The following is a 27112-nucleotide window of genomic DNA, read 5'->3' on the forward strand; positions in this document are numbered from 1 at the left end:
AAAAAAAAAGTTTTAAAAAATCAGATTTTAAGAATATGGATTTGAAGACACATGCTGCTTTTGTAAACTCACCTCGGCGTACCTGAAGTAGCATATCAGCCAACTACATCTTAGAAGTATAACTCTTCCCTGTGTACAACTTAGGGTCAGCCAGATAAATGGAGAGATTACTTAATCATATGTATTCTAAATAGTACAGGTTTCAATTAACCAAGTCATATTTACCTGATGGCAAGCAGTTTAGTGACTAATATAGGCCCAGAGAAGGGAGCCCACAGGAAAAACATTTTGTTAATTGATAAAGATTTTTGATTTGGAGCACCATACCTAAGTTTCATAATACTTTATTCCTATAAAACTGAATCTTCTTACTAGTTTTCCAACTTCTACAGCTTTATAGTAGTTTTGGCAAGAGAATAAGAGGGAAACAAAAATAAGGTTGACTTTTCAAAACAGACCATTTAATGGGATTTTCCAGTTCTCTTTGGTATGCACTAAAATGTGATTTTTCAAGACCTGTGTAAGGAGGGAGAAGAGACCCCCCTCTGGAAATTCACAGAGGCCCATTCTTCCCCTGCCATATCTCTGATAATCAGGATCCTTCCTGCTTGAGGAGTCTCTGCTTTCAAACAAATACAAATTCTATTATTTCAAAAAAGAGTATTTTTTTTTCAAATTTCATTCATTTGCATATTTTTTATCTGTGATTATGTTTTTATATTTTTACTCTAGTGCTATTTTTAGTCAAATAAGAATGTTTTTCCTAGAATATTAAAAAATAAAGCTAATTTAGTTTTTATAACTACCTAACCCTTAGTTTGAGAATCATATCTTGTTTCTGAGGTTTATCATATCAGTTATATATAGCATATGCAGTGTGCCTCTCGTAAAAAAATAGTAATTTTGGGAAACTGAAATGTGGCAATGGTTTAAGGTATTTCTCTACTCTTATCAAGCCATCTGGCTTGAAACCTTGGGAATGAGTATGAAATTTCCCCAAAAGAAAAGCAACATTTAGTTAGGTTAAGTGTCAAGTTGCTAGCTTACACTGTATAAAAGTCAATATGTACCAAGCCATATTAGTGAATTTCATCTACACTGCTAGAAGGTTGTTGAACTCAATTACAGAAATGTGCAGAGCTCTATTTGATGTGTGACGAGGTTAGGAGACCACAATCAATTAAAAAGAACACATGTATATCCTGTTCTGGGGAAACAGTTGTTATAGTATCCCTTGTTCAGTTTCTGCTTTTTTCTCTGACTTTTCCTCTGAACATAGGAGAACAAAGGGTTTAATAATTCCCCAGTTTCACTTGGGATTGTTTTGTCAGCAGTATCTAATAGGAAGACATGAGATTGTTATTTTATTTGAATGAAGCCTCAGGCGGCTATAATTAAACATGCTGTACTTTTTTTCTTGTAGCAAAACCATTTGAAAATGGACAATATTTGGACATTTATGGAATTACAAGGGACCAGGCTGGAGAATACGAATGCAGTGCAGAAAATGATGTGTCATTCCCAGACGTGAAAAAAGTAAAAGTTGTCGTAAACTGTAAGTCCTGTCATCTTTTATCAGCATAACTTTCAAGAAAAGATAAACATCTGAAATACACTGTCTGAAATTTATGTTGCTGTTTTTTTAAGAGGTGCTGTTATTGATAAAGACCACCTATTGACAGTGAAACTGTGGACACGTTAGAACATTGACCAAATTGTTTTATGTAACATTAGTTGTCCCAAGTAATCCCACGATAATTCAGTTTGATGTACAGATGGAAGCATTTCCAATATCATGGTAGTCTCCGGCATTGTAAAGTATGGTACCTTTATATCTAGAGTACTATAGACACATGGCATTTTCTTCTTTCTCATGAGCTTCACCTGGGTGTATTCTGGTTAAACTGAAGCATGAAACTCCCAATCAAACCCAATGAAAATTAAGTATGTTGGTCTGTACTCAAAGAGAGCTAGTGCTGTGATACTTCGATTACTTGGGTCATTTAATTCTATTTCGTTTGAAAAATATTGAGAAAATGAATAAAGAATGTTCCCGAGTGTATCATTAGTAGGAAGTTAGAATATTAAGAAATACCTGCAGAGCTACCAATGCCATGGTTCACCCTCTCTAAATGCATCTCAAACAATGACTAAGATATTTTTCACTAATATCCTATTTTATATCTTATGATCTCAATAGTAATAACTGAAATAGCCTGTACGTTTCTAAAATACCCCCTTAGTCCTTCAAAAATTTTTACATTATTTAAATTACTCAAATAGAATAATTTTGGGATAATAGTATTTACCAAACGTATTGATAAGTTACAGCTTCCTTTTTTTTTTTTTATTCTATGTATACACTCTTCTGGATATAGCCATTGCTAATAATGTATACCTCATTAAAAGAAGGAATCATTCCAAATATAATCTAAAACACTTTAAGCAGGTTTTTTTTCATATTAATGTGAATCTTTCAATTTCATGAGCCAAAAAATAACTATCAAAACACACCTGGCAATTGAGTGTCTGCCAGGGCAAATCACTGCCATCAACTAACATTTGTCACAGACTAATCTATATATTTGGGGTTGAACTATCTCTTTGAGGCTGAGAAAATAGGCGTAATACCAGATCAAGAGGCAGTGTCTGGGGCAGAGTTTCTCAAAGAATGTTCTGTAGACAAACTTTAGCAGATTCACCAAAAAACTCACTGAAAATGAAATATTCGGGGCCCCCACTCAGCTGAATCAAAATCTGTGGGGTACATGACTTGGAAATCTACATTTAGTAAATTTCTACGTGTAGAGCTACTGCTCATTCCTCTGGAACTCTCTGAAGGAAGAAATAATGATTATTTTATCACTAACTGTATTTATCTGAACGGGCACCCCACCCAGTAATGCAGCTCCTCAGCCCCAGACATAATCAGTCTCTACAGTGATGTCTCAAATTGGAGTAGAATTGAAAACCCAGCTGTCGTATGGTTTCTCATGGGCCCATAGTCCATGTATAACCTACACTTTCCTTTGTATTCATACTTTCTCTTTCATCCTTTTTATCCCTCTGCCTTTAATTTATTCTCACTTATCATTAAATCAGATCTTCTTTTTTCCTGGAGAAGTGGGAACCTTAGAAAGGTCAACTAAGGCGGCAGAAAGGTGGAGAGAAACTGAATTGAAAGAAAGATATACCAACCAAATGAGTCATCATCTAAGGGATCTGGGTGGAGAAGATCTTATAAAGCAGAAGGACAGAAACTGGGGAAACAAGATGTCAAGAACTGTGAAAAATCGGCCACAATTTCACGGACGCTGGCAGAAAACAAAGGGCAGTTTATTACTCACAGTAATAACAGTAGCCAGAGTATTGCCATTTTTTGCATTAGTTCCCCATGCTCCAGTTACTACAGGGTGATATGATGACGGCCAGGTGAACGTACACACGCAGTGGGTTTATGTCATAGCTGAAGCTCCCTGAGCTTAGGAAACTTGATTTTTTTATAACGGCAGCAGGCAAACCTCTGCCCTTTGCTGCAGAAAGAGAAATTATCTTTATTATCCTGGACTGTAAACAAACCTGCTGTTTGCTCCATAGGGAGAACTACTTCTGTCTTTCACAATTGTTCACTGTACAAGCATTCTTGAAAAGATACTCAAGAACAAAAGCATTCATTGTCTCTGCTTCCAAGATGTGCAGAAATACAAGTAACTTATGGAGAATTGTTTTTCAACACGGGACAGGAGCAAGAAAGTTTGAAGCAGAGGCTTAGAGATGTTCCATTAGCCAAAAAGGATGCTTCAGTAGGTTTGTGGGGTGCAGACACGGAAGAATAGACACCGAAGAATTTCTCCCTCTGCAGCAAAGGGCAGAGGTTTGCTTGCTGCCGTTATAATAGGTAGGGAAGATGCCTTTGTTAATCACCGTTAATTAAATTTTAGAAGGAGAATGGGAATGAAAAGAAGAAAGTAGGAAAAAAAAAAGTTAAGGAGGTGTTTTTTAAGTTATAACTACAGACTATCTTCTTAAAGAATTAATTTCAGTTAAAGTATGGTCATAAATGGAAATATTGGTGCCAACATAATATTAACATAGCTCATATCTTTTTTAAAAATGGACCCAAAAGACTTTTTAATGATTTTCAACAACAATTTTGTCTTCTGTTCCTTTCTAAATTATACCTTTGAGAGCTTACCTTTTCCTAAATGTGCTATGAAAAATTGTGTTTAATACTGATTGATCAATTCGATGTACATCTGTGGGACCAAGAGTTTATGTAAGAGATGAGTTAGTTGTGTTCAGACTTCTGTTCAAGACCTAAGTTTTGCCTTACTTTGGAACAGTTATGTCACACATATACCAGCGAGTTCTAAGTCGTATAGGTCTGTCAGGGTATACCCACATATGTTTCTGGTTATGAAAAGGTTTGGAAAGTGTTAATTTTGTGAATTTGTCCCTTTAAAAGTCAAAATTTGAGCACTATCTATGGATTTTACTGAGCTGATTTCCCAAAGGAAATTAGCCAAAGCCTACTGAATAAACTTTAGTTTGTCAAATCCCCAAATTGAGCACAGTGGTCTATGTTACCAGCACGAAACCGCACATCTCCTGATAACCTGAGGATTCCCTGAAGATAGAATCGTGCCAGGTTGAAGGCAGCGCTTCTTTTCACTGTTATTAATCAATATGATGTGCATATAGAATTGCAGTAGCTTTGTGAGTTATAATTTGAAGAGAAACTTTGTCCCTTTTCCCAAATGGGGCTCAAGATGAAATGTAATAAATTTTCATAAGCTCTGGTAGATTCAGTTATGTGGTAAGTTAATTTGAGAAAGGGATTTAGGTTCTCTTCAAGTTAGAAATGTTTCATATTTTACTATTTATCTAAAATGTCTGCCACATTTACTATGTATATATTACTATATGTATATCACCATATATATCACACTATATATATCACACACATACAATAAGTAACGTATTTGCCACACCTCACATACTTTGTACCTATAGCACTTTGATGTGGACTTCTGTTCAATTTGATTAAACAACAATTTAGTGAAATGATTAGCAAAATTAACTTACTTTATACATTGAATTAGTCAATTAATTGAGTAAATCAGTAAATTTTGAATTACTTACAGAAAGTCTATAGATAGGAAGAAATTTTTAGGATATTAAGATTCTACGCAAAAGCTTGTTTCTGGGTAGGGAGATTTTGTAGGTGATTATTCTCCTTGTCTTTACCTGTATTTTCGTGTTTTTTTTTGTATTGACATATAAATTTATCTATATATAAATTTCCTTGTGTGTGTGTATATACATATATATATGTATGTATACATATTTCTTGTCAAATTAAAAAAAAACCTAAACTAATAAAAAGGAATTATGACCCTTATCATAACCAGACCTGGAGATATTAAAACACATACACACACAAAACAAGAAAAAATTTTAAACCGGTCGATTAGCTAATCCAGAGGGAACTAGTGGATTAGAGTTGAACAGATTCTGTGTTTTAATTGCATCTTTATTCCATTCCTAGGAGCAGCCTAGAAGACTCTAGTCCCGTATTTTTTATTGTTAATTAAAAACTAGAAGAATGAATGAGTTCCAGAAAGCTCATAGATTCAACTTAATTGGGAAAAACAGAAACCTATGAAGATCTGGTTTGGAAAGGAGAGACTAGAGTGTAGAAAATCAGCAATGTTGACTCATTGCAAGCTAAATCTAGAAATCTGGAAAATTTAGAAAGTATCATAGACTAATAAAGTAACGTAGATCTCTATGGAGAAGCAGAATCCCAGATACTAGAAATCAGGAAAGCCTGAAAGACCTAACCCTTCAAAATGAAAGCCATCCGTAAAAGGGGTAGGGTTCTCTGATCTTGTGACAGAAGCTGTTTGTTCTACAACCATTATTTATGTGTATTCTTTCAGTTAGTAGTAACTGTTTTGAAAATATAGGCCTTATACTCAGATATTTCTTATTTTAATGCCTGCTGTATAATTTACTGGGATTTCAGATCTTGAGAAACCAATTTACCTCTAAGTCTCAGTTTCCAATTCTGTAGTTTAGGGCAGTACTATATAATTATCAGGGTTTGGGTAAATATTAAATGAGATGATATACATCTATGGTGTCTGGCTCACTGTAGGTAGTTGAAAAAATCTCTCTCTCTCTCTCTCTCTCTCTCTCTCTCTCTCTCTCTCTCTCGCTGTATGTACTTACTTTACAATGTAAGCTCTATTCAGTAGGGGATTCTCCTTTCCTTTGTAAAATGATGTGTTCTTGTCACATACAACAGCACCTGGTCCATAGGAGGGACTCCAAAAACTAGTAGTTGATTGAATGAATTTAAGTGATTAATGTTTTCCCAGTGAGTCATTCTGCTAGACAAAAGAAGAAAATATTATATTTGTGGAACAATTATATTTTTTTCTCACAAGACAGTAAGTAAATAGTATGTTGAGGAATTTACTTCCAATACCATTTTTTAACCAAAGTTTTCAGGTAGATTTAATACAGATAATCTGACATTTATATAGTGCTTTCACCCAAAGAGAGGAAACACTAATTCCATTTGTTTTACAGATAAGAATATTGAGGTTTGAGGAGATTAAAATATTTAGTACCTTTGTTCATTTTCAAGAACAGAACAGACACGAACAAAGGGAGGTATTAATTAACCAGAAAAAAAATATAGAGTCAACCAGATTTAGGTAAAAAGAAGCCTAGACATTATTTCAATTTTCACTCATGACAGTCATTTTATATTGATTATTTATCTGGTATCAGAAATTATTTTGCACACACAATTTATAGTAAAATAGAATTTAGTATTATTCCTATGGTCAAACAGTAAAGATATTTTTGGGTGTACTGTGCACTAAGTTTTCATCCAATAAATCATAGGCACATATTTGTGCATTATTTTGCATCTTATACATATTCATTTATGCAAATGTGCACTTTATCTTCCAATATAACTAGCTCTAAACATGTGGGAAAGAATGTACCAATTAGTATAACTTAGTACAATTGTATCAAAGCTTGAAATGAGGGGGCCACTGGGGAGAGAGGGAGGAGGAGGAGGAGGCTTTCGAGGGAAATGGCCAGTTTTCTTGGTGTATTTGTAAGTTTTCAACAAAACCTTGGAAATTAGGCAGACATCCTGGATTTAAGACTATAAAAAATTGCAGATGACAGACATGTAGATATTACCTCAAATAAAGAGAATATCCCAGCATTCAGAGTTGGAATGGATAAGGTACTATTGTGGGACCAGAAGAAAAATGAGTGTTAATTTGAATTCATAATTATCACATTAGTTTTTATTTCTGTCTCCACTTTATGCCCTTACCTTTACTTTACATTTACCTCATCTTTCACATTTGTTTATGATTTAGGCTACTATCCTGTACTTTATGTTTTATTATAAGCTAATTAACATTTATCTGAAATAATTCAGAGTATAAAAAACAATTGCTGTTGTCTGTTAAATAAAGTACTAGTTTGTATGCCATTTCTAGAGTAATAATGAAGCACTTCAATAAATCTGCATTAATATATGTATTTATTTACCTATTTACTTATGGCTTACCATGACACCATCAAGGTTTTAAAGCCTGGGATACTGGTCTTCAAGGAAAGCAGAAAGACAAGAGAGACACATAGTTTGTAATAGTGTGGCAAGTGCTTTGATAAACCAATCATTAAGTACTACACGAGTTATCATAAAGTCACCAAATACAACCCTAGGGTATCATGGAAAGCTTCTAAGAGGACTTGACCCTGATGGAATCTGAGGATAAAATTGAATTTGACAGATTTTTTTAAAGAAAATCAAGGAAAGAGGAGTCTCACACAGAGTAGCCACATTTGCTTAGCACCGTAGGATTCAGGGACAAGGCGCTTCTTGGTCTGTTGGCTGCAGTGAGCTGGAGACCATCAAAGAAAACATAAAGGAGGGTGGGTATCTAAGAAGGAAGAAGTCAAGGCCCCGTTACATAAGAGTTTATGAATTTTCATAGGTTGACATAGATCCAGCTTTTTTTTTTTTTTTAATTTTTTTTTTCCAACGTTTATTTATTTTTGGGACAGAAAGAGACAGAGCATGAACGGGGGAGGGGCAGAGAGAGAGGGAGACACAGAATCGGAAACAGGCTCCAGGCTCTGAGCCATCAGCCCAGAGCCTGACGCGGGGCTCAAACTCACAGACCGCGAGATCGTGACCTGGCTGAAGTCGGACGCTTAACCGACTGCGCCACCCAGGCGCCCCTAGATCCAGCTTTACCATCAAAGAATAACTTCGAGATGATGGAACTATTAAGAGATACATATATGAATATTAAGGTATTGATTTAAATATTTTTATTTCCTACATCTATGGAGTTTACTTGGATTATTTCTGTTTTGTCATAGCAAGGGAAAAATAAAGGCTTAAAATGATAATAGCTCCAGCTGAAAGAAATTTAAGAGGAGCTAAGATATTTGAAGGAAAAATCCTTCAAATCAAGTATCAAACATTAAATATTAGAAACCTATGGATAATCACCCAGAAAACATATTTTTATTTTATTCTTTTTTAAAAAATCATATTTTTAAATAAAACATTTCTCTTCAGTAGAATAACATAAAAGTATAAGAATTAAACCTGTTCTTTTCACCTAGGGACTTCCATGGCATAAAAAGTTCAGATTTAATTTTGTGGTTTATATAATTCCTCAGTTCAAGTAAAACTGTGTTATTAAACATGCACTTAAGGAATGCATGATTTCTTCTATTGAAGGAGGCATAATTGGTCCTTTGTTTTAAATCTTAGACATACACTTCAATTAATGACTAGTGTGCCAAGGCTATTTTTACTTAATGAGGCTATTTTTACTTAGTAAGTGTGCTTCCCAATTTAACTTAAATGTATTCTCCCATACTTGTATCTTAGTATTGAAAGGAATTTTAGTGTTAAGGGTCTATGAATGGTCTTTTACCCTTTTGTTCATGGAAAATCAAAATGCGTCTGCAGTAAGCAACTGTGCCTATTTTTATTATTCCTCTTTTTCTTTTTTTGAAAGTGAAAGATGAAACAATTCCCTTGTTTTAATACATGAGAAAAAGTTTTTGCTAGATGGGAATCTGTTTATTTTGTTTTGTTTACAGTTATTTCTAAGTTGGCATTTTATCACTTCGAAAAATGTATTTCTATATACATCAAATAATAGGTACAGTTATTTCTAAGTTGGCATTTATCACTTCAAAAAATATATTTCTATATACATCAAATAATAGGTATAATAGAGTTTGACTATCAGCCACCAGTAAGAAAGCAATTTCTAGAGGCGCCTGGGTGGCTCAGTCGGTTAAGCGTCCGACTTCAGCCAGGTCACGATCTCGCGGTCCGTAAGTTCGAGCCCCGCGACAGGCTCTGGGCTGATGGCTCAGAGCCTGGAGCCTGTTTCCGATTCTGTGTCTCCCTCTCTCTCTGCCCCTCCCCCGTTCATGCTCTGTCTCTCTCTGTCCCAAAAATAAATAAACATTGAAAAAAAAATTTAAGAAAGCAATTTCTAATAGGATGTAAATGCTCTAGGTTGAAAACGATCCATGGCAAACACCAGGAAGGAAACAAATCTATAAGTCGCACACTTATGTGGGTATTTCTCCAACGTACTCGTCTAGATTCACGTTCTGGGAATACCCACCCCAAAAGCCAAACTCTGAAAACTACAGGGTGGCTTCTTCTGAATATATCCTTCAAGCTGATCTTGAACGTTCAAACCTCGCACAAACCTACAGTTTATAGACCTGTATTTACCTGCAGTCCAACTTTATCAGCGTTATTTCCTCATGAGCAAATTCAAGCAAAATAATTCATGTAATTCAATTCTTTTTAACCAAACACTGAAAAGCATCCATAGAATGGGAGAAACATTGTTAAGGTTCTTGGGTCTTTTCTATATCATTAAAATCCACTTTGCAGGAATTGTCAAATATTCTTAAGTCTGTCATTCGACATACTTGTATGTTTTGTGTATGTGTGTGTGTGTGTATGCGTGGGAAGGGAGTGATTGTGTGGAGTAATTAGGAAGGTATAAATAGGATACATAAAGGCACTATGTAGCAGAGTCATGGGAGATACATATGGAACATAGGGACCAAATTCCAGGGAAACTTCCTTTGCCCATTGGAATGTGCTCTGCCTCCTAAACCCACTCGTTCTCGTCTTCTCTTTCGTGGTCATTCTCTCTCCCTTTCTCATCATCATTCACCCATTACTGCTCTTTCTCATTATCTTTGTTTTTACTTTTTCGTTTCCTCCCCTCTCTTTCCCCTTATTTCTACCCATACACATAATGCTAATAAACCAATTTTTGAAAGAACTTCTCATGTGTATAATGGGAATTATCAATGAATCGTATTTCATCATCATTGAAACATTTTAAACATACAGATTCCTGAATAACACTCCCCATACTCAATTATTCAGTCTATATTTTATTACCTATACATGTATAATTTTTTTGAAAATTTACATATATGTTTGGAGATGACAAGGTAATGAGTATGAGACAGAAAGGCAGAAGACCTGAATTCTATTTTTAATTCAATTACTTAACTAATCGTACAACTTTGAACAAAGAATATAAACTTATAGCTGTTGATTCCCCTTTTTGTAAAATAAAGGAATTATCACTATGACATCCCCTAATTCTTAGGTTCTGATGTATTTCTCTGATCCAAGTATCCAAATTTTGGGGACTGTATGGATTCAATTCCTGGCAGGCAAAAAGCAAAGGCTAAAAGCAACTGTTTGGCTTCAGGGTCAAATGATTCTAGATAATCTCATTATTTTACTTTGTGAATTCTTTGAGAAGTTATGAAGGATGATAATTTTGTTCTCTCTTACACTGTTGTCAAATTTGGGCAAACTTTTTTTTTTCTTACTTTAAAATTTTAATTTTGTGGGAGCACCTGGGTGGCTCAGTTGGTTAACCATCCGACTTTGGCTCAGGTCATGATCTTGCAGTTTGTGACTTCCAGCCCCGCGACAGGCTCTATGCTGACAGCTCAGAGCCTGGAGCCAGCTTCAGATTCTGTCTCCTGTCTCTCTGCCCCTCTCTCACTCGTGCTCTGTCTCTCAAAGATAAATAAAACATTTAAAAAAATAAAATTTTAGTTTTGTGGAAAGAATAAGTATAACAATAGAGAAATGAACTTTAGAGAATTTTAAAGTAAGGATTCTGTTTATGCAATGGAGTGTGACAGAGGGTAACAAAAATAGGATTTAGAATTACACAAACATGATTTCTAATCCCAGCTCCGTCACTTTGGAGTATTTGGAAAATTAGTTAACCTCCCTGGGGCAGTTTCCTTACATAAAAATACAAGATAATTATACCTGCCTTGAAGATTTGTTCTGAGGATTGTTACATGTAAAACAACAAAGTGGGTAGGTCAAGGCAAACAACTTTTCGTATTGTAAGTATTGGTGTGTCGCATTTGTTACAGTACCTTCTATGTCTATGTATCTACCTTTCTCTGTGGCCTGTGAGCTCTTTGCGGAGGGAAACTCCTCTTACTCAACTTTGTGCTGCGGGTAGTGCAGCACAGTAGTTACAAGGATAATCTCTGGGACTGGTTACCCTTGATTTGAATCCTAGCTCTCCCATTTATTACTACTGTGTGAGCTTGGTCAAATTATTAAGTTTTGTGTATGTCAGTATCTCCAACTATTAAATGGGGAGTATTAGGATTAACCCAGTTAATACATGACAAGGCTTAATGTAGTACATTATTATTACTCCTAACACCTAGCACAGTGCCTGATAATAAATGTCTGTTTGAATGAATGAATGAATAAGCTCACGGAATTCTGTAGCTGACAGTAATTAAAAAATCTCCCTGATTCACCCATCTTATGGCTATGTGGTTTTGGATTCAGATAGCTTTGGAAATTAGATCATAGGATTTATAGAAGTACTCAGAATGGAATCCTGAAATCCCGATCCTAGGTCTGTGGTTATTTTATTATATTATCCTGACTCCATGTAAATCAAAACAGAATTTAATTATTTTCAGTAAACTGTGTAAACTCCAGAGACTTTCAGGAAGATAGTCTAGTCTGAAGGGTAAGGAGACAGGATCGCTGTGTTTCATAAGGGAGAGACTTGAATAACCAGAATATGCACAGGTGCTAGCTGTCAGAACGGCTGACAGTGAAATACAGGGAAGAACCAAGAAAATTAGGATTCTCGGTGAATAGATAAAACAATCACAATAAATAATCCTGAGGAATGAGGCTGCACTCAAAGTGAGTTTGTTCACATATTGTCTGAAATAAGAGCTTTTGATTAATAGTGAATGTAATGAACTCTCAGTGTCATGCAGCCTGTCTGCTTACTGCTACACAGTACAGGTAACAGCAGTGCAAGAAAAACAAGCAAATAAAAACAAAGCCAAAAAAAAAAAAAAAGAAAAGAAAAAGCCACCATAGTGCTGGGGACATAAGCAATTATGGGTTTTATAGATAAAATGAAAGAGGATAAAGGTTTATTTAGTATACTCTGTGTTTCATGTTTAAGATTCACTGCTCTGCTCTTACAGCCATGAGATCATTGTTCATTCAGTGTCTCAAAAACTTAAAAGTGGTTCGGTGGCAATTAATATCTTACGCCCAGTTCCCACTTGTTTCAGAGTTAGAGTTAAGAATTTGGATAAATTGGGGGGCTCCTGGGTGGCTCAGTTGGTTAAGCGTCCACCTTTGGTTCAGGTCACGATTTCATGGCTGATGAGTTCGAGCCCTGCGTCGGGCTCTGTGCTGACAGCCCAGAGCCTGGAGATTGCTTCCAATTCTGTATCTCCCTCTCTCTCTGCTCCTCCTCTGCTTGCTCTCTCTCTCTCTCTCTCAAAAATAAATAAACATTTAAAAAAATTAAAAATAAAAGAATTTGGATACATTTTTAAGTTTTTATACAACACAATGAAACATTAGCTTAAGGCATATTCTTTTGTGCAATAAATGATACTTTCTTCCTGGTCTAAAGAAATCAGCATTCTGTAGCCTAGAGCAGATATTGAGACTGTTTCCACATTTAGTGCAACCAGCTACTGTACATTTACATGGATGGGGGTGGGGTGTATCAGTAATTAGGTGAAGTTCACAAATGTTCCATCTGTTAATGCTGTTTCATATTTGTGAACATACTGGTTTTGCAAACTCTTCAACTGTTCTTTGTGGATGTCAAAAGGACTCTGAAGCTCAGGGCAAGTCACGTGCTGTGACCATAGACATACTCTGCACCTTGGCCTGGGAAATGCATCCAATTAGAAATCAGGAAGACAACTAGTGAAGTATTTACAAACTATATATCTGTGTGCTGGGTAGCATCACTTCAAATCAAATCAGAACTTCACACAGTTAAGAGATCAGCAGTTGGGGGTGGGGTGGGGAAGTTAAGTGAATACTCAAATATGCACTAGAACAAGAAGAAAAAAGAGCACATTTAAAAATAAAACTTGAAGATGAATATATTATTTAAATGACTGGCTACAGCAAAAGGGAGAAAATGTTACAAAATGTTTTTAACATATTTAATATGAAACAAGAAGACATTTCCTCCACAAAAATGGTATCGCAAAATTATAAAGAGAGAAAAGGCTGAAATGAAGGGACAAGAGGGAAAAGAGTAAGATACATTTTAAAGATGACCGATTTTGATGCAAAGAAAGCTGGTGACATGCCCTAACTTCAACTGTGCCAGAGGTGTAGAAAAACCCCTCCTAGTATTAAACGTTTAAAATTGCCAGAAGCTGGATAGAATGTGATCGTATGTCATTTCCAGCATGGCAAAGCTTGTAGCAATAGAAAAAACACAAATTGGAAGTCTGAAAGTAACAAAAACTGCTACTCTATGGGGCAGGGTGCCCTGACCTGCTACTCTCTGAAAGTATTGAATCTGATTTTACCTTGCCAATCCTAGGAGTCTGGATACAAAGGCGAGGCCCCTATTTGGTATGGGAACTCACATTAGTGACACCCTCCCGTCATGAAAATATGGCAGTGAAAGGCTGACCCACTCAGGGGTAAAAGAGGACACAAATAAACAAAAAGCTGATCCTGCTATTCCAGTCCGATCTTGACGCAGGGTGATGGGGCAAAAAAGAACAGTTACAGGAAAGAAAATGATTTCTGAGAATTCCTATCACAAATTTCTCTCATGTAGATTTGGGGCTGGATTAGCACTCCCTGTAGAGTATAAGACATGTCAGGTCGAAAATTTAGTGTAAAGTAGGTCTAGGGTGACTGGCCCCTTAAATGCCTGACAGAGGAAGAAGCAATATTCTCTGTAGAAAACAGTTTAAATACAGGCCTCAAAAATTTTCCATTAGTGGTGCTCAGGACACATGAATTCTCAACCCAAAATCCAGTGCACAAAAGAGAAAGCAAGCCACCAAGAGATAAATAACAAACTACCGTATAAGATAATACAAATATTGGAAATACCCCCAATAGAACAGTAACAGTGTTACTATACTCAAACATATAAAACAGGAATTGAAGAGTATGATCTTATCCATTTTTTATGAAATATCTTATCAAACTGGAAATACATTTAGCTGACAAAGGGCACCTATAAAAAGCTACAGCAAGTATCATACACATGAATGAAATGTAAATAAATACATGTCCTTTAAAATCAGCTAAGACAAGGATGGTCCCTTTCATTCTTTTTCCTAGCCAGGCTAGGACAATAAGACCAGGAAAAAATTAGATGTAAAAGTGTTTGATGAGAAAAATTAAAAATGGCATTATCCCAAGATAATGTCATCACCTATGTACCGAATTCAGAAGGATGTACAGATAAATTAATAGAATAAATAAGAGTTTATCGTGATGGATAGATATAAAATCAATATACTACATTAAAGTATATTGCTATAACCCAGCAAAAACAGCAAATCCAATTGGGAAAAATAATAACACTTAGAATATCAACAAAATATAATGTATTGAGGATAAATCTAACACAATATACATATAAATTATTTAAACATATTAAAGACCTAATGAAACGGAAAGGCATAACATACTCAGAGATGTTTTAGAGATGTCTTTACCCTCAAAACACAGACTCATTAGAATTTGAATACAAATCTAGCTCAATTGTTCATGAGACTTCACAAGCTAACTGTAAAATTTACATTGAAAATATAAAAAACTTCTAAAGAAAAAAATCAAATCAGGTGGGCACTATGCACTACCAAATATCAAAATATATTATGGCTATATATGTTTTCTATGTATATAACTATATGTACATGATTCTATGTATAGTTTTATACAAGATATGAAACAGTGCAGCAATAGTCAAATTAGTACAACAGACAAATATACAACTAAAGCAAAATGGAGACCCTTCTAACAGATCCATGCATATGTAGAATTCTGATATATGAAAGAGAAGACATTGCAGATCAGTAGGGAGAAAAATAAACCTTTAAATGAATGGTTTGGGAGCAATTAGTTTTCATAAATAAAAACCAAAGGAAATGAAACTCTACCTCACAACATAAACAAAATCGATTCCAGATAAATCGAGGATGTGATTATGAAAGTCAAATCATTAAAAACCTCTAAAAGACAATGTAGGAGACTATCTATCCTACCCTTGGTAGGGAAATTTTCGTTAAGCTAAACAGGAAAATGAAACTATAAGGACAATGGCATATTTCATATCACATTAAAATTAACAATTTCTTTTATGAAAGAGAGAAAAAGACAAACCACAAACTGAGAAAGGTATTCAAATACATAAAGCCAACAAAGATTAAATATATAGAAAATCTGAAGAACATCTATTAAAAACAATCAAGAAATCCCGTAATGTGTGAATGGATACATGATAGGCACTTACTTCACAGCAGAGGAAAGTCTAGTGGTTCATAAACATATAATAAGATGTCCAATGTCATTTTTGTTATGATGGAAATACAAATTAAAACCACAATCACATATAATTTCACATGAACGGATTAGTAACAATATGCATTTTAAACTGTTTTTGTGAGAATGTAGTATAAAAAGAACTTTCACATACTGCTGAGGAATGTAAATTGGAACAATAACTTGGGGAAACAATTTTATATCACTTACAAAGTTGATCATATTCATACCCTATGACATGGCAGTTTCCATCTGAGGTATAATCCCTGCATATGCATACATGTGAATCAGAGGCTGTGTACAAGAATGTTTTGCAAATAATGTAGAGACGTTCTTTATAATAGCAACAAAGAAACAACTCAAATGTTCATCAATACTAAATTGTTCTCACGGTGCCTGGGGGCTCAGTCGGTTAAGCGTCCGACTTCGGCTCAGGTCACAATCTCATGGGTTGTGAGTTAGAGCCCCGTGTCGGGCTCTGGGCTGACAGCTCAGAGTCTGGAGCCTGTTTCGGATTCTGTGTCTCCCTCTCTCTGCCCCTCCCCTGTTCACACTCTGTCTCTGTCTCTCTCAAAAATAAATAAACATTAATTTTTTTTAAATACTAAATTGCTCATCAACACTATAATAGACATGTATATTATATATATAATACATATACATATATGTATTATATATATGTATATATATATCTACACAAATCAGTCTAGATGAGTGCTCAACACTATATGTATCAACACTATAATAGACATGTATATATCTATCTATCTATCTATATATATATATATCTACACAAATCAGTCTAGATGAGTCACAAAAATGTAGTATTAAACTAAAGAAAAAAATAGGAAAGATGTAGAACATGAGATTTTTGATATAAAGTTCAAAAATAAGCTAAAAATAATATATTGTTTAGGAGTGACTACATAGGTGAATATACCCTCCATAGGTTTGTGCAGCTTGCAGTGATAGTTTAACATTAGTAGCACAATAGGATCACAATTCTGACAAACGTCTTTGAAACCAGCTAAGTATAGATGTAACAATTCCACACAATGTCATAAACAATATTTCATAAATTCCTTCCCAATATTTTGCATTCAAATCTATGAAAACTGAGATTATACCCTCTAAACAACAGGAATTGACAGCAACGTTGAGGCAAATGGAAAAATGGAGAGTAGAATAGCTAGGGAGGTAAGAGGACACACACACAGCAGGAAGACATGTTGATGCTATCTATCATTTGTCAGAGCAAGTGACATTTAATTATTTAATCGAGAAACATAAGTAATAGTGCTGAAGACTAAAAGTAAACCCCAATAAAAAAATACATGCAGGAAACATGAGTGTAAATCTCTCCCACACAGTAAAATAGGAAGGGAAATCCAAAAGCATAATAATTTTAACTCACAGAAAAGAAAAGAGCAAATGAAAGTATCAGTTATAATAAGTAATATGATTAATATGATAATTCTATCAAAGGGAAAATAGTATTAAGTTCACATTTAAAAACATGAGTATTTATTATATGTTAATACAATAAGCAATGATATATTGTTTACATAAGGCAAATCTAAAGCAAAATAACAAAAAAATTAACTTAAAGAGTAGATAAAGGTTTCTTAAAGCAAATGAAAGGAAATGAATAGAGAATTAAAGTAATTTTAAAATACTAATTTTAAGGGAGTACAGTGCGTAGTCTAAGTTTCCCTCATGAGTTTGGAACTGAGAGAAATATTCAGGGGCTTGACAAATGGAAAGTTTACCCTTGTTATCTACAGTATGGGCAAGAATCAATGGGTTTTTGGGGAAGTAACAGAACATGATTAAGTCCATCCTCCAATCCAACGTTCCATTAGCTCACCCTTCCTTCCATGGGAAGGGTGTGGCAGGCCAGGAGTATTAATGTAGCAAAAGCCCTGCCAAATAGAACTATGAGGCCAGAAAAATGGACATTCCCCCTAACAAGCCAGACTAGTAAAGAATCTGTATGAGTCAAATGATATAGAATACACATGTTAATGTATATATTTACATGTATATAAAAATAAGTGTGTACACAAATATAGAGATGTATATGTATGCATACACATAGATATCATTTTCTTAAAAAACATAGGAAATATTTAGAAATTTACAAACACTTGGAGAAACTTTTATTTGAAAGTTGCCACACCATGTAGAAATGAATAAGAAAATAAAGAATTTTAATGATAATATTAATGATGTTGAATTAATGCACATATTGCATTGTGCACCCTCAAAGAACAAGCTATGTTCCAGAGCAGCCACAGAATTTTTTATAAATAGTGTTTATTTATCTGGCCACAAAAATTCTCAATAAATCTCCCAAAGCAGTAATTGTATAGGTCATATTTTCTGATCCAACTTCTATAACAGATGTTTAAATCTTCAAATCACAATGACAAGATTCCAAACTTCTGAAAAAAAGTCATAAATAATTTCTTTTTGGTGCCTATATAAAAAATAGCAAGGACAAGTAACTACATAGCAAAACAGACCAGATTCAAGGAAAACTATACTCAGAAGCAACTTTATAAGTTTAATAGCTTTTAAAAAGGGGTGGGGGGAGGAAAGAATGCTAGCAAATTAAGTAAATTATCAGTATGAGAAGTTAAAAAAATTAAATCTGAGGGAGATTTTCCCTGCTAGAAGTATAGTGGGTCAGATAGCCAAGAGCAACCCTCTAGACTGAAACAACTAAAATGCTAGAGAAAATTTCGAATGCATGTTTTAAAATGCATCACGGTAATTGAATGAAATCAAAAATAAATGCTGAGCCCTAAAATGAATTGAAATAAGGACCACTAGAAGAGAAGGAACATAAAGAAAATAAATTGAAGAAGTTTCAGATACTGAATTTCAGAAATGTAAATCAAAATAAGCAAAAGTGAAGCTTGGAAATGAGGAAGAAATAAGCAATTTTGAATAAAAATCTCACAGAACTTCCAGATATGAAAATTAGAATAATTACAATTAAAAACGCCACAACCAGATAAATGGGTTATATATAGCTAAGGAGAAAATTAGTGAAATGGAAAAAAATCTGGAGAAATTATATAATTCAGAAATACCCAATGATAGAATTTAAGTAAAAGGTACGGGGAATACGGTGTAATGTTTAAAAAATATATAATCCATAAAGATATGTTACAGAAACTGGGGAAGTGGGAATAAGCAATATTAAAAAATGGCCTGGAACTTTTTCAAAATTATTGAAAAAGATTGAAAACCATAAGATCATTTTAAAAGATTCAAGGGAAAAAAAAAGTCAATAAAATTCAACATGTATTTACTAGGTAAACTCGTAGTAAACCATGAAGAGAAGGGGACTTAGTTAACCTGATGAGAGGCATGTACAAAATTTTTACATCAAGCATTGTATTATTGAAAAATCAGATCAGAAAACGGTTTGATTGGCAAAACCTATACTCAACATTTCAGTAGTTTTTTATTGTTGCAGTACAAAATACAAAGAAATGAAAGATGTAAGAACTTTAAAGGAAAAAAGAAACTCTAACAAATTACTTTTATTTGTAAATAATATCATATTCTATATTGTCAAGTTAAAAGAATCTGTATGAAAATGATTCACATAAGATTTTATCAATGATATGAATGATCCATCAACATCAGACTAATTTTTTAATTTTTAAATTTTTTTTAAAGTTTATTTATTCTGAGAGTGAGACAGAGAGTGTGCATGTGCAGGGGGATAAGACTATCCCATCAGGCTCAGCACTATCAGTACAGAGCCCGACGTGGGGCTCAAACCCATGAACTGTGAGATTGTGACCTGAGCCGAAATCAAGAGTTGGATTCTTAACCGACTGAGCCACAAAGGCACCCCAGAAATTAATTATTTCAAAAATTCATTTATAATTGCAAACATATATAAAATTTAGAGACAAATATGTAAACCTTTCATGGAAAATATTACAAATTTTATTGAAAGGCATTTAAGAGACTTTAAATGAATAGACTGGTCTGGTGTATATTTGAATCTGAAAACTCCATATTATAAATGTCTCAAATGCAATTCCAATTGAGTTCCCAACAGATATTTGTCAAAACTTGATAAGCTGATTTTCATATTGACATGGAGAAGCAAGAAGCCAAGAAGATGCAAGATAATCCTAAAGAAGAAAACAAACTGGTAGTATAACCTTATTATAATTTAAGCAGTTGGTTTTGATGGAAGGAAAGATAAATAGAGCCCTAAATAGAGTAGACAGACCAAAAACAACCTAATGGGCAAAAATTGCAGCAGAAAGATCTATTTGATTTCCAGGTTTTTCCATATAGCTTCCACAGTATCTTTACAAAATACAAATCTGATATTGTCACCGTCCTGCTTAAGATTCTTATGCGGCTTACCATTCCTTTAGGATTGTGGCAATCCCTTGACATGACATACTAGCTTCTTCTTGATCTGACTTCTGCCTGTTTGCTCAGTATTTTTTCGGACCCTGTTCCTTATTCTTCTTAGTATGATGTCTCACCCATTCAGAGGCACAATTTCCTGAATTAACCATGGGTTTTTAACTCTGAATGTCTGAACACACCGTCTTGAAGGCTTTCTTTTCTGCCTTCCTACTGATGTTCCAGTTTCTACTCTGCCCTCAGTGTTGTACCTGGCACCCAGTAAATAACTGTTGAATAAAATGTTCAACAAATAAGACAAAAACGGCACCTTCCTGGCATCATGTTCATAGTAGAAGGAAATTTCCACATGAGTGTTCTATGAATTAAATTCTTTGATGTGGGCATTACACTAGACTTGCTCTGGGTAGACCTGACAATCACTTTGTAAGAGGACCTTATTAAATTGTTGGTCAGTCACTCAGAATGCATTCAGAGTTAAGCACTGAAGATAAATTTTGAATAAACACTTCATTAGTTCCTGCATGTACCGATTTTGTTATAGAACAAATCACATTCTTACCACGCCATGTAATTGACTGATGAAATAGATGCTAAGCTTCTATAAAATATAGTAGAAAGAAAAGCTTTTAATATGAATATTCATTTAACCATTTATCACAGCTGCTCAGCATTCCAAATACACATAAGAAAAGTATCTTGTTTAAATTACTTTTATCCCCTTTGATTACTTTTAACTAGATGTAAACAAGCAGTCCCCTATCTTTCCTCATAGTATAAATATAATAATGTGTACATTTTTCATCACTTGTTTACATAAATTGTTTTAGAGGTGTGTGCATTCTTTTCCTTTTATTACTATGCTTTACAAATCTGTCAATAAGCATCTGCTTGTGCTCTGTGAAAAAAAATGTAATAGAATCTGGGGCTCAATCCATATCAAGACAAATTTTTTGAGGCCAATTTTCAAATGGACTTAAAATAGGTAAGTTATAATCCAATTTCCTGTTACCAGTAAATCTTATTAGCATTTTTCCGTTACATTTTATAAGGCAAATGCTGATTTATGCTTGATAATCTTGATTTTTTCCTTCACAACTTGAGTCTCAGATTAACAAGATTTTAATGTCATAGGAAGCTAGACTGCAGGTTATACATACATTACGCCAGCCCCACTAACTTTCTCATTTGTAAATTACGTTTAAGGACATTACTAAACACCAGAATCAGTGTGGTCATGCTGAGACAGTGAAGAATGAGACACATGCTCCGTGAAACAGGCTTTTATTTTAATTTATGTTAAATTGCCAAATCCTAAATTAATGAATAGCAAATGTGAACCTCCAAATGGGCTCGTGTGGAAATATTTCTATTTGTGGTTATTTTAAAAATTATATTAAGGATTTACTTTTTTGTGTCTGTAAAATAAATACCACTTCACACCAGAACCCCATGTTCACTCAATGAGAGTACTGCAGACATCAAATAAAAGCAGCCATGCAACTAAAATTAAAGTTCAATATCATTAATTTAATTATAGTACATAATCATTTGACAGTGCTGCGGATTGGATTTAGAGGATGATATTGTAATTGATTGTTAATCATTAAAAAGCATGCAGTAAAGATAATGCTGCCTGGGTGGTAGTGAGTTACGATTTTATCTAATCCAGGGACCAGATTGTGGGAACAAAGCAGCTCCCATCACCATCAATGAATCAGGGAGGGTAGAAGTTGAAAACAAGGTCTGCCATGCAAACATGCAGGGCAGAATGATGACCACCATTACAGACAGCTAACAATGTACCAGCCTGTAGCTAAACGTTCTTCATACATTATCTCATTTAATCTTTGCAACAATCCAAGGGGGAAAATATCATTATCTCCATTTTACAGATGCAGGAAACAAAGTTCTGAGAATTTTAAGTAACCTACACATGGTCATACACTGCATAAAGAGGAACGTGTGATACCTTTCTGATTGGAAAGCCAAAGCTTTGAATTGCTGCTTATACTCTATCCAGTGAAAATCTGCAAAGTGAGCTACCTGTGCTTGGTACTTGCCAGTCATAACATTTATAATTTACATTCTAACAGATGTTTGGTAGGAATGTCTTCATTTCTTCAGAACTCTTCCAAGTCTCTCTTCTACCTTTTCTCCCTTCATAATTTATAAGGGGAAAATAGTGAGTAAAGTTATTTTACTTTTTAATCTATTTTATCAGATAGCTATTTTTTATAAGAAAAGAACAACAAGGAAGGTCCTGTGATGTATCCTTTGGGTTACATTAAAAAGAGATAGTGGTTAGCAGGGCAGTGCTAACTGTTTGGGAGGTTTGTACCAAGCAAGGCACCCAACAAGGATTGAGAAGATGCCAATAGAAAAAAAATATCCTACTCCCTGGAAGTTCACTCATGACTCATTGTTATTCTTTTCTTGTCTTACAGCAATCATTTCATTGTGTGGCTACTGTATTTGTAATGATTGTAGCTCATATATGATATGGGGCTGATATTTTTTTTTTCTTACTAGCTTCTAATAGTCTTTAGTTGAGAGATAAAATATATATAGAAGACATTGGTGCACTTTGGTGGCTCAGTTGGTTAAGCATCCAACTCCTGATTTCAGTTCAGTTCATGATCTCACAGTCATGAGACTGAGACCTGCATTGGGCTCTCTGCTAAGCTTGGGGGCTGCTTGGGATTGTCTCTCTCTCCCTCACTCTCTGCCTTTAGCTCGCTCGTGCTTTCCCTCTCAAAATAAACATTTATAAGACATTGACCTCCCTTATTTTCATCATGAAGCCACAACCTTTGAGGCATAGTGGAAGAAAATCATTCTTAACAGTAACTTCCAGAATATCATGGCCCCCAACTTACAATGTGTTCCCCCCACCAATATGCCATTATTGGCTTGGAACACTTTTCCCAAATAAGAAAATAAGGTATTTAAACTTTAGACCTTAGAAAACACTTTCATATACATTATCATATACATTACATATGTATATTACATATATATTATGTATACATACATACATACACATATGTATATTATCATATACATTACATATAATATACATTACATATACGTTATAATACTCTCACAACCATTCTGGGTCCCAAGTATAGAAAGAATACCTGATTTCTACAAAAGTTTAGTAACATGCTGAAAGTCAAACTACTGTTCAGTATCAGTATTGGGACTGAATGTTTTATATATGTGTATATATATATATATGTGTGTGTGTGTGTGTGTGTGTGTGTGTATACACATATACGTGTGTGTGTGTTACTATCAGGAACCTGTGATCTTCAAACTAAGATGCAATCAAAGAAGAGTTGGATAGAATAAAGAACAATTGGAAAGGCCCTGACCATGGTGATTGTCAGACCACCATTAAAGAGACACTATAATGGAAGCTGAGGCTGAATGGAGAATAAAAGATGGAAGACCAAGATGGAGTTGAGTTTGTGATGAAATTGGCAAGATGGAAGGCTTATAAACAATACCCTAGAAATCACTGCTTGTAAACGAGACCCTAAAATCTTTTCTCCCTCATAAGTAAGTTTTTTCTTATTACTTTCACCTTCTCCTTAAATTTTTGTCTTTCAAACTCTGTCATTTATAATCTCTTTGTATCAACTTCCCCCTTCTTTCAAAGCATTATTGTAACTGTAACCCATGTTTTGCTATATTCCTACATTTCTTTTTCCTTTCAAAGATGACCTTTTCTAATAATAGAGCAATTTGAAGGTTGCTTCTTATTGTATTTCCTCATAGTTTTTCCCCAGTGTCTCCAGGTATGTAGAGCTCTCTTCTATTGCCAGAAGCAAGCATATAAACTACATTACAAAATAGAGTCTCTTACGCTCTGGAACCATCCCAAAATGATGTGAAATTGTTCTCAACTTGCTCCATCATATTGTCCAATTGATCTCAATTAGGTCAATAGACATAATAATGATGAATATGGAAATTTATTTTACTGCAAAGTTAAAGTAACAAAATGTAAACAGAGTAAGGATTTGTATTAGTATATTAAAATTTCAGCTTATTGTAGTTCTTCTTCCAATTAGGATGGACTGCTTTGAGGGTGACTTGTGCTCTGGATGAAACACAAGAGAAAAATAGAAAAATAACAAAGAATTCTTTGAAGAGTTGCATCAAAGAGTTCCTGAGGCAGATATTTGTGAGGGGGGAAATTTGTGAGTTAACATTCCACACCCTTTATATTTCGGGCATCTGCTGATTTAAGGTTCAGAGCAGGAGACTGAGAACCTAAGTTTTTCTTGAGTAGAGGGATAGTGTGCTAGAAGAAGAAGAAGAATTTTTATCAATCTTACAGAGCTGAGAAGGCAAAATAGAGATTTAAGGGTCCAAGATCTAGGGAAGAAAAAATAGATAAAGAATTAAGCCTGCCACAGCCAGTTTCCCTCAAAATATATGCAGTTCTTAAGATATATGCAACAAGAGTTTAGGAAACTAATGAAAAGCCTTAAAAAACAAAACAAACAGAAAACACAGTAGAGTTTCTTCCTAACTGAGGAGAAAAGATCTGATATTTCAGAGCTACAAAAGGTAAGGGCCCTGGTAAGCACCCAAGCTTTCATTTGGAACTCATAGAAGGCTATGTCTTGAGTGGGGCCAACAAGAGATATATGGAGGCTTTAAAAATTCTCAACCCAAACCTTTTTGAGATCTGTTACATTTGATTAAAACAGTTCTCCACCCTATTTTTCTAGAAGAAAGATAAACATTTTCTTGAGGAAAATAACATGATCTAGAGCCCATGTAATTTTTAATGCACAATGTAGAGCATTTAGTTTAAGAAATAACATACCAGAAAATAGGAACAAATGGCAAAACCTAAGAGATTAAAAATAGATAATAGATACAGACTCCAGACCCATTGTCTGCAGTAAAAGACAACGACTATAAGCTAATTATAATGAATACTTTCAAGGAAATAAATGAAATGATGGAGAATTTCATCGGCTTATTAGAATCAGTAAAAAAAAAATCAAGTGGAAATTCTAAAACTGAAAAATAGGATAACTAAAATTACGAAATCAATAGTTTTAATAGCATGCCAAGCATACCAGAAGAGAGGATTACTGAATCGTATAGGCCAATAGCAAATATTCAAAGTAAACCCAAAGAAAAAAACAAAACAAAAAGTAGAAAAATGATTACAAGTGACAGTAGACATGTTACCAATTGTATATGGATAGTTGGAGTTCCAAGAGAACAAAGAGATAATGGACCAGAAGTATTTGAAGAAATAATGGCTAATATTTTTCCAAGATTGATGAAAGCCCGAAGTCATAATTCAAAAAAAACGTATGAACCACAAGAAGGATAATACAAAGAAGTCTATGCTAAATACATCATAAGCAAATTTCTGAAAACCAAAGACAGTGAGAAAGATCTTAAAAGTAGCCAGAAAAAAAAAATACACAATATCTTCATAGAGCATCAACAAGACTAACAGCTAATTTTTCAATAAAAAACAATGAAATCTAAAGGATCATGGTTGGAAAACTTTGAATGCTGAAAGAAAATAACTCTAAACTACAATAGTATACTATTATACTATTATATTAGTATATCAGATAAACCAAAGCTGGCATAATTCATCAATGGCAAATTAGCACTAAAAGAAAACTTAAAAAGTGTTCTTCAGGCAGAAGAAAAAAGATTGCAAATGGTAATATGTAAATGCAGGAAGGAATGAAGAGCAACAAAAAGGGTAAATATGTAGTACATTTAAATGAATACTGACTATATGAAACATTAATAATATCTTAGAATGTTAAAATCATATTTGGAATTAAAATATGTGATGGCAACAACACAAAATATAGGAGGAGAATAATAAAGCTATAGTGTTTTAAGTACCTAAAATTATAGGTAAAATACTATAAGTAATCATTTAAATTAGACTGCAGTAACTCAAAGCTGCATGCCTTAAAATCTAGAAATAACACTGAAAGGATAGAAAAATATTCTAAACTAAAAAAAGTGATAGAGGACAAATAAAATTATAAATAATTATTCTAAGGGAAGTAAGAAAGAAGGTAAAATGGAACATAAAATAATAAGCTAAAGAAAGCCAATAGTAAGATGGTTGGTATATACCCAAATGTTATTAACTACATTAAAAGTAAATGGAATATATACTCTGAATAAAATACTAAGGTTGCTCAGATACATTAAATATAGTAATATAGCATGGGATGCAAAAAGATGGAAAGAGATATACCATGAAACATAAACCAAAAGAAAATCAGTTTTACTGATATAAGACAAATTAGATTTTTAAGAAGCTTTATTAGAGATAAAAAGGAACATAGTGAAATTATAAAGAGACTATGGAATATATAAAAATTCTAAATTTACATGCACTTAATAACACAGAATCAAAATATATAAAGAAAAAGAGTGATGTAGTTAAAAAGAGATATAGGCAAATCAACAAATTATATGAGAGATTTTAACAAACCTCTCTCCATAAATAACTGATGTTGCACGCAAGACCAAAAGTAACAATATGGTAGATGAGAAAAACACAGACAACATAAGTGACCTAAAATCTATCTCACACAGAGCAGGCTGCTGTCAGAAACATTCCTTCCATTCCTAGCCTGGTTCGTCATCCTCATATTCTCACCTGTAATCACAGGGATGCTTTTCTGCAAGACTTTCCCCCCTTCCTTGAGAAAACACCAACTTTTCTATACAAGGCATTCTTATTTTTAG

At 34.1% G+C, this 27112-nt stretch overlaps 1 protein-coding gene across 1 annotated transcript in view; it reads left to right on the forward strand.

Moving 5' to 3' along the window:
* NEGR1 (neuronal growth regulator 1) overlaps positions 1 to 27112 on the forward strand; it is an 840514-nt gene that overhangs the window by 563495 nt on the left and 249907 nt on the right. Inside the window, exon 4 of the mRNA XM_047873637.1 lies at positions 1424 to 1555. Coding sequence (XP_047729593.1) covers positions 1424 to 1555 — 132 coding nt within the window. The remainder of the gene's footprint in view (positions 1 to 1423; positions 1556 to 27112) is intronic.

The sequence above is a fragment of the Prionailurus viverrinus genome, chromosome C1, assembly GCF_022837055.1.
Source record: "Prionailurus viverrinus isolate Anna chromosome C1, UM_Priviv_1.0, whole genome shotgun sequence".
NCBI classification, from domain to species: domain Eukaryota; kingdom Metazoa; phylum Chordata; class Mammalia; order Carnivora; family Felidae; genus Prionailurus; species Prionailurus viverrinus.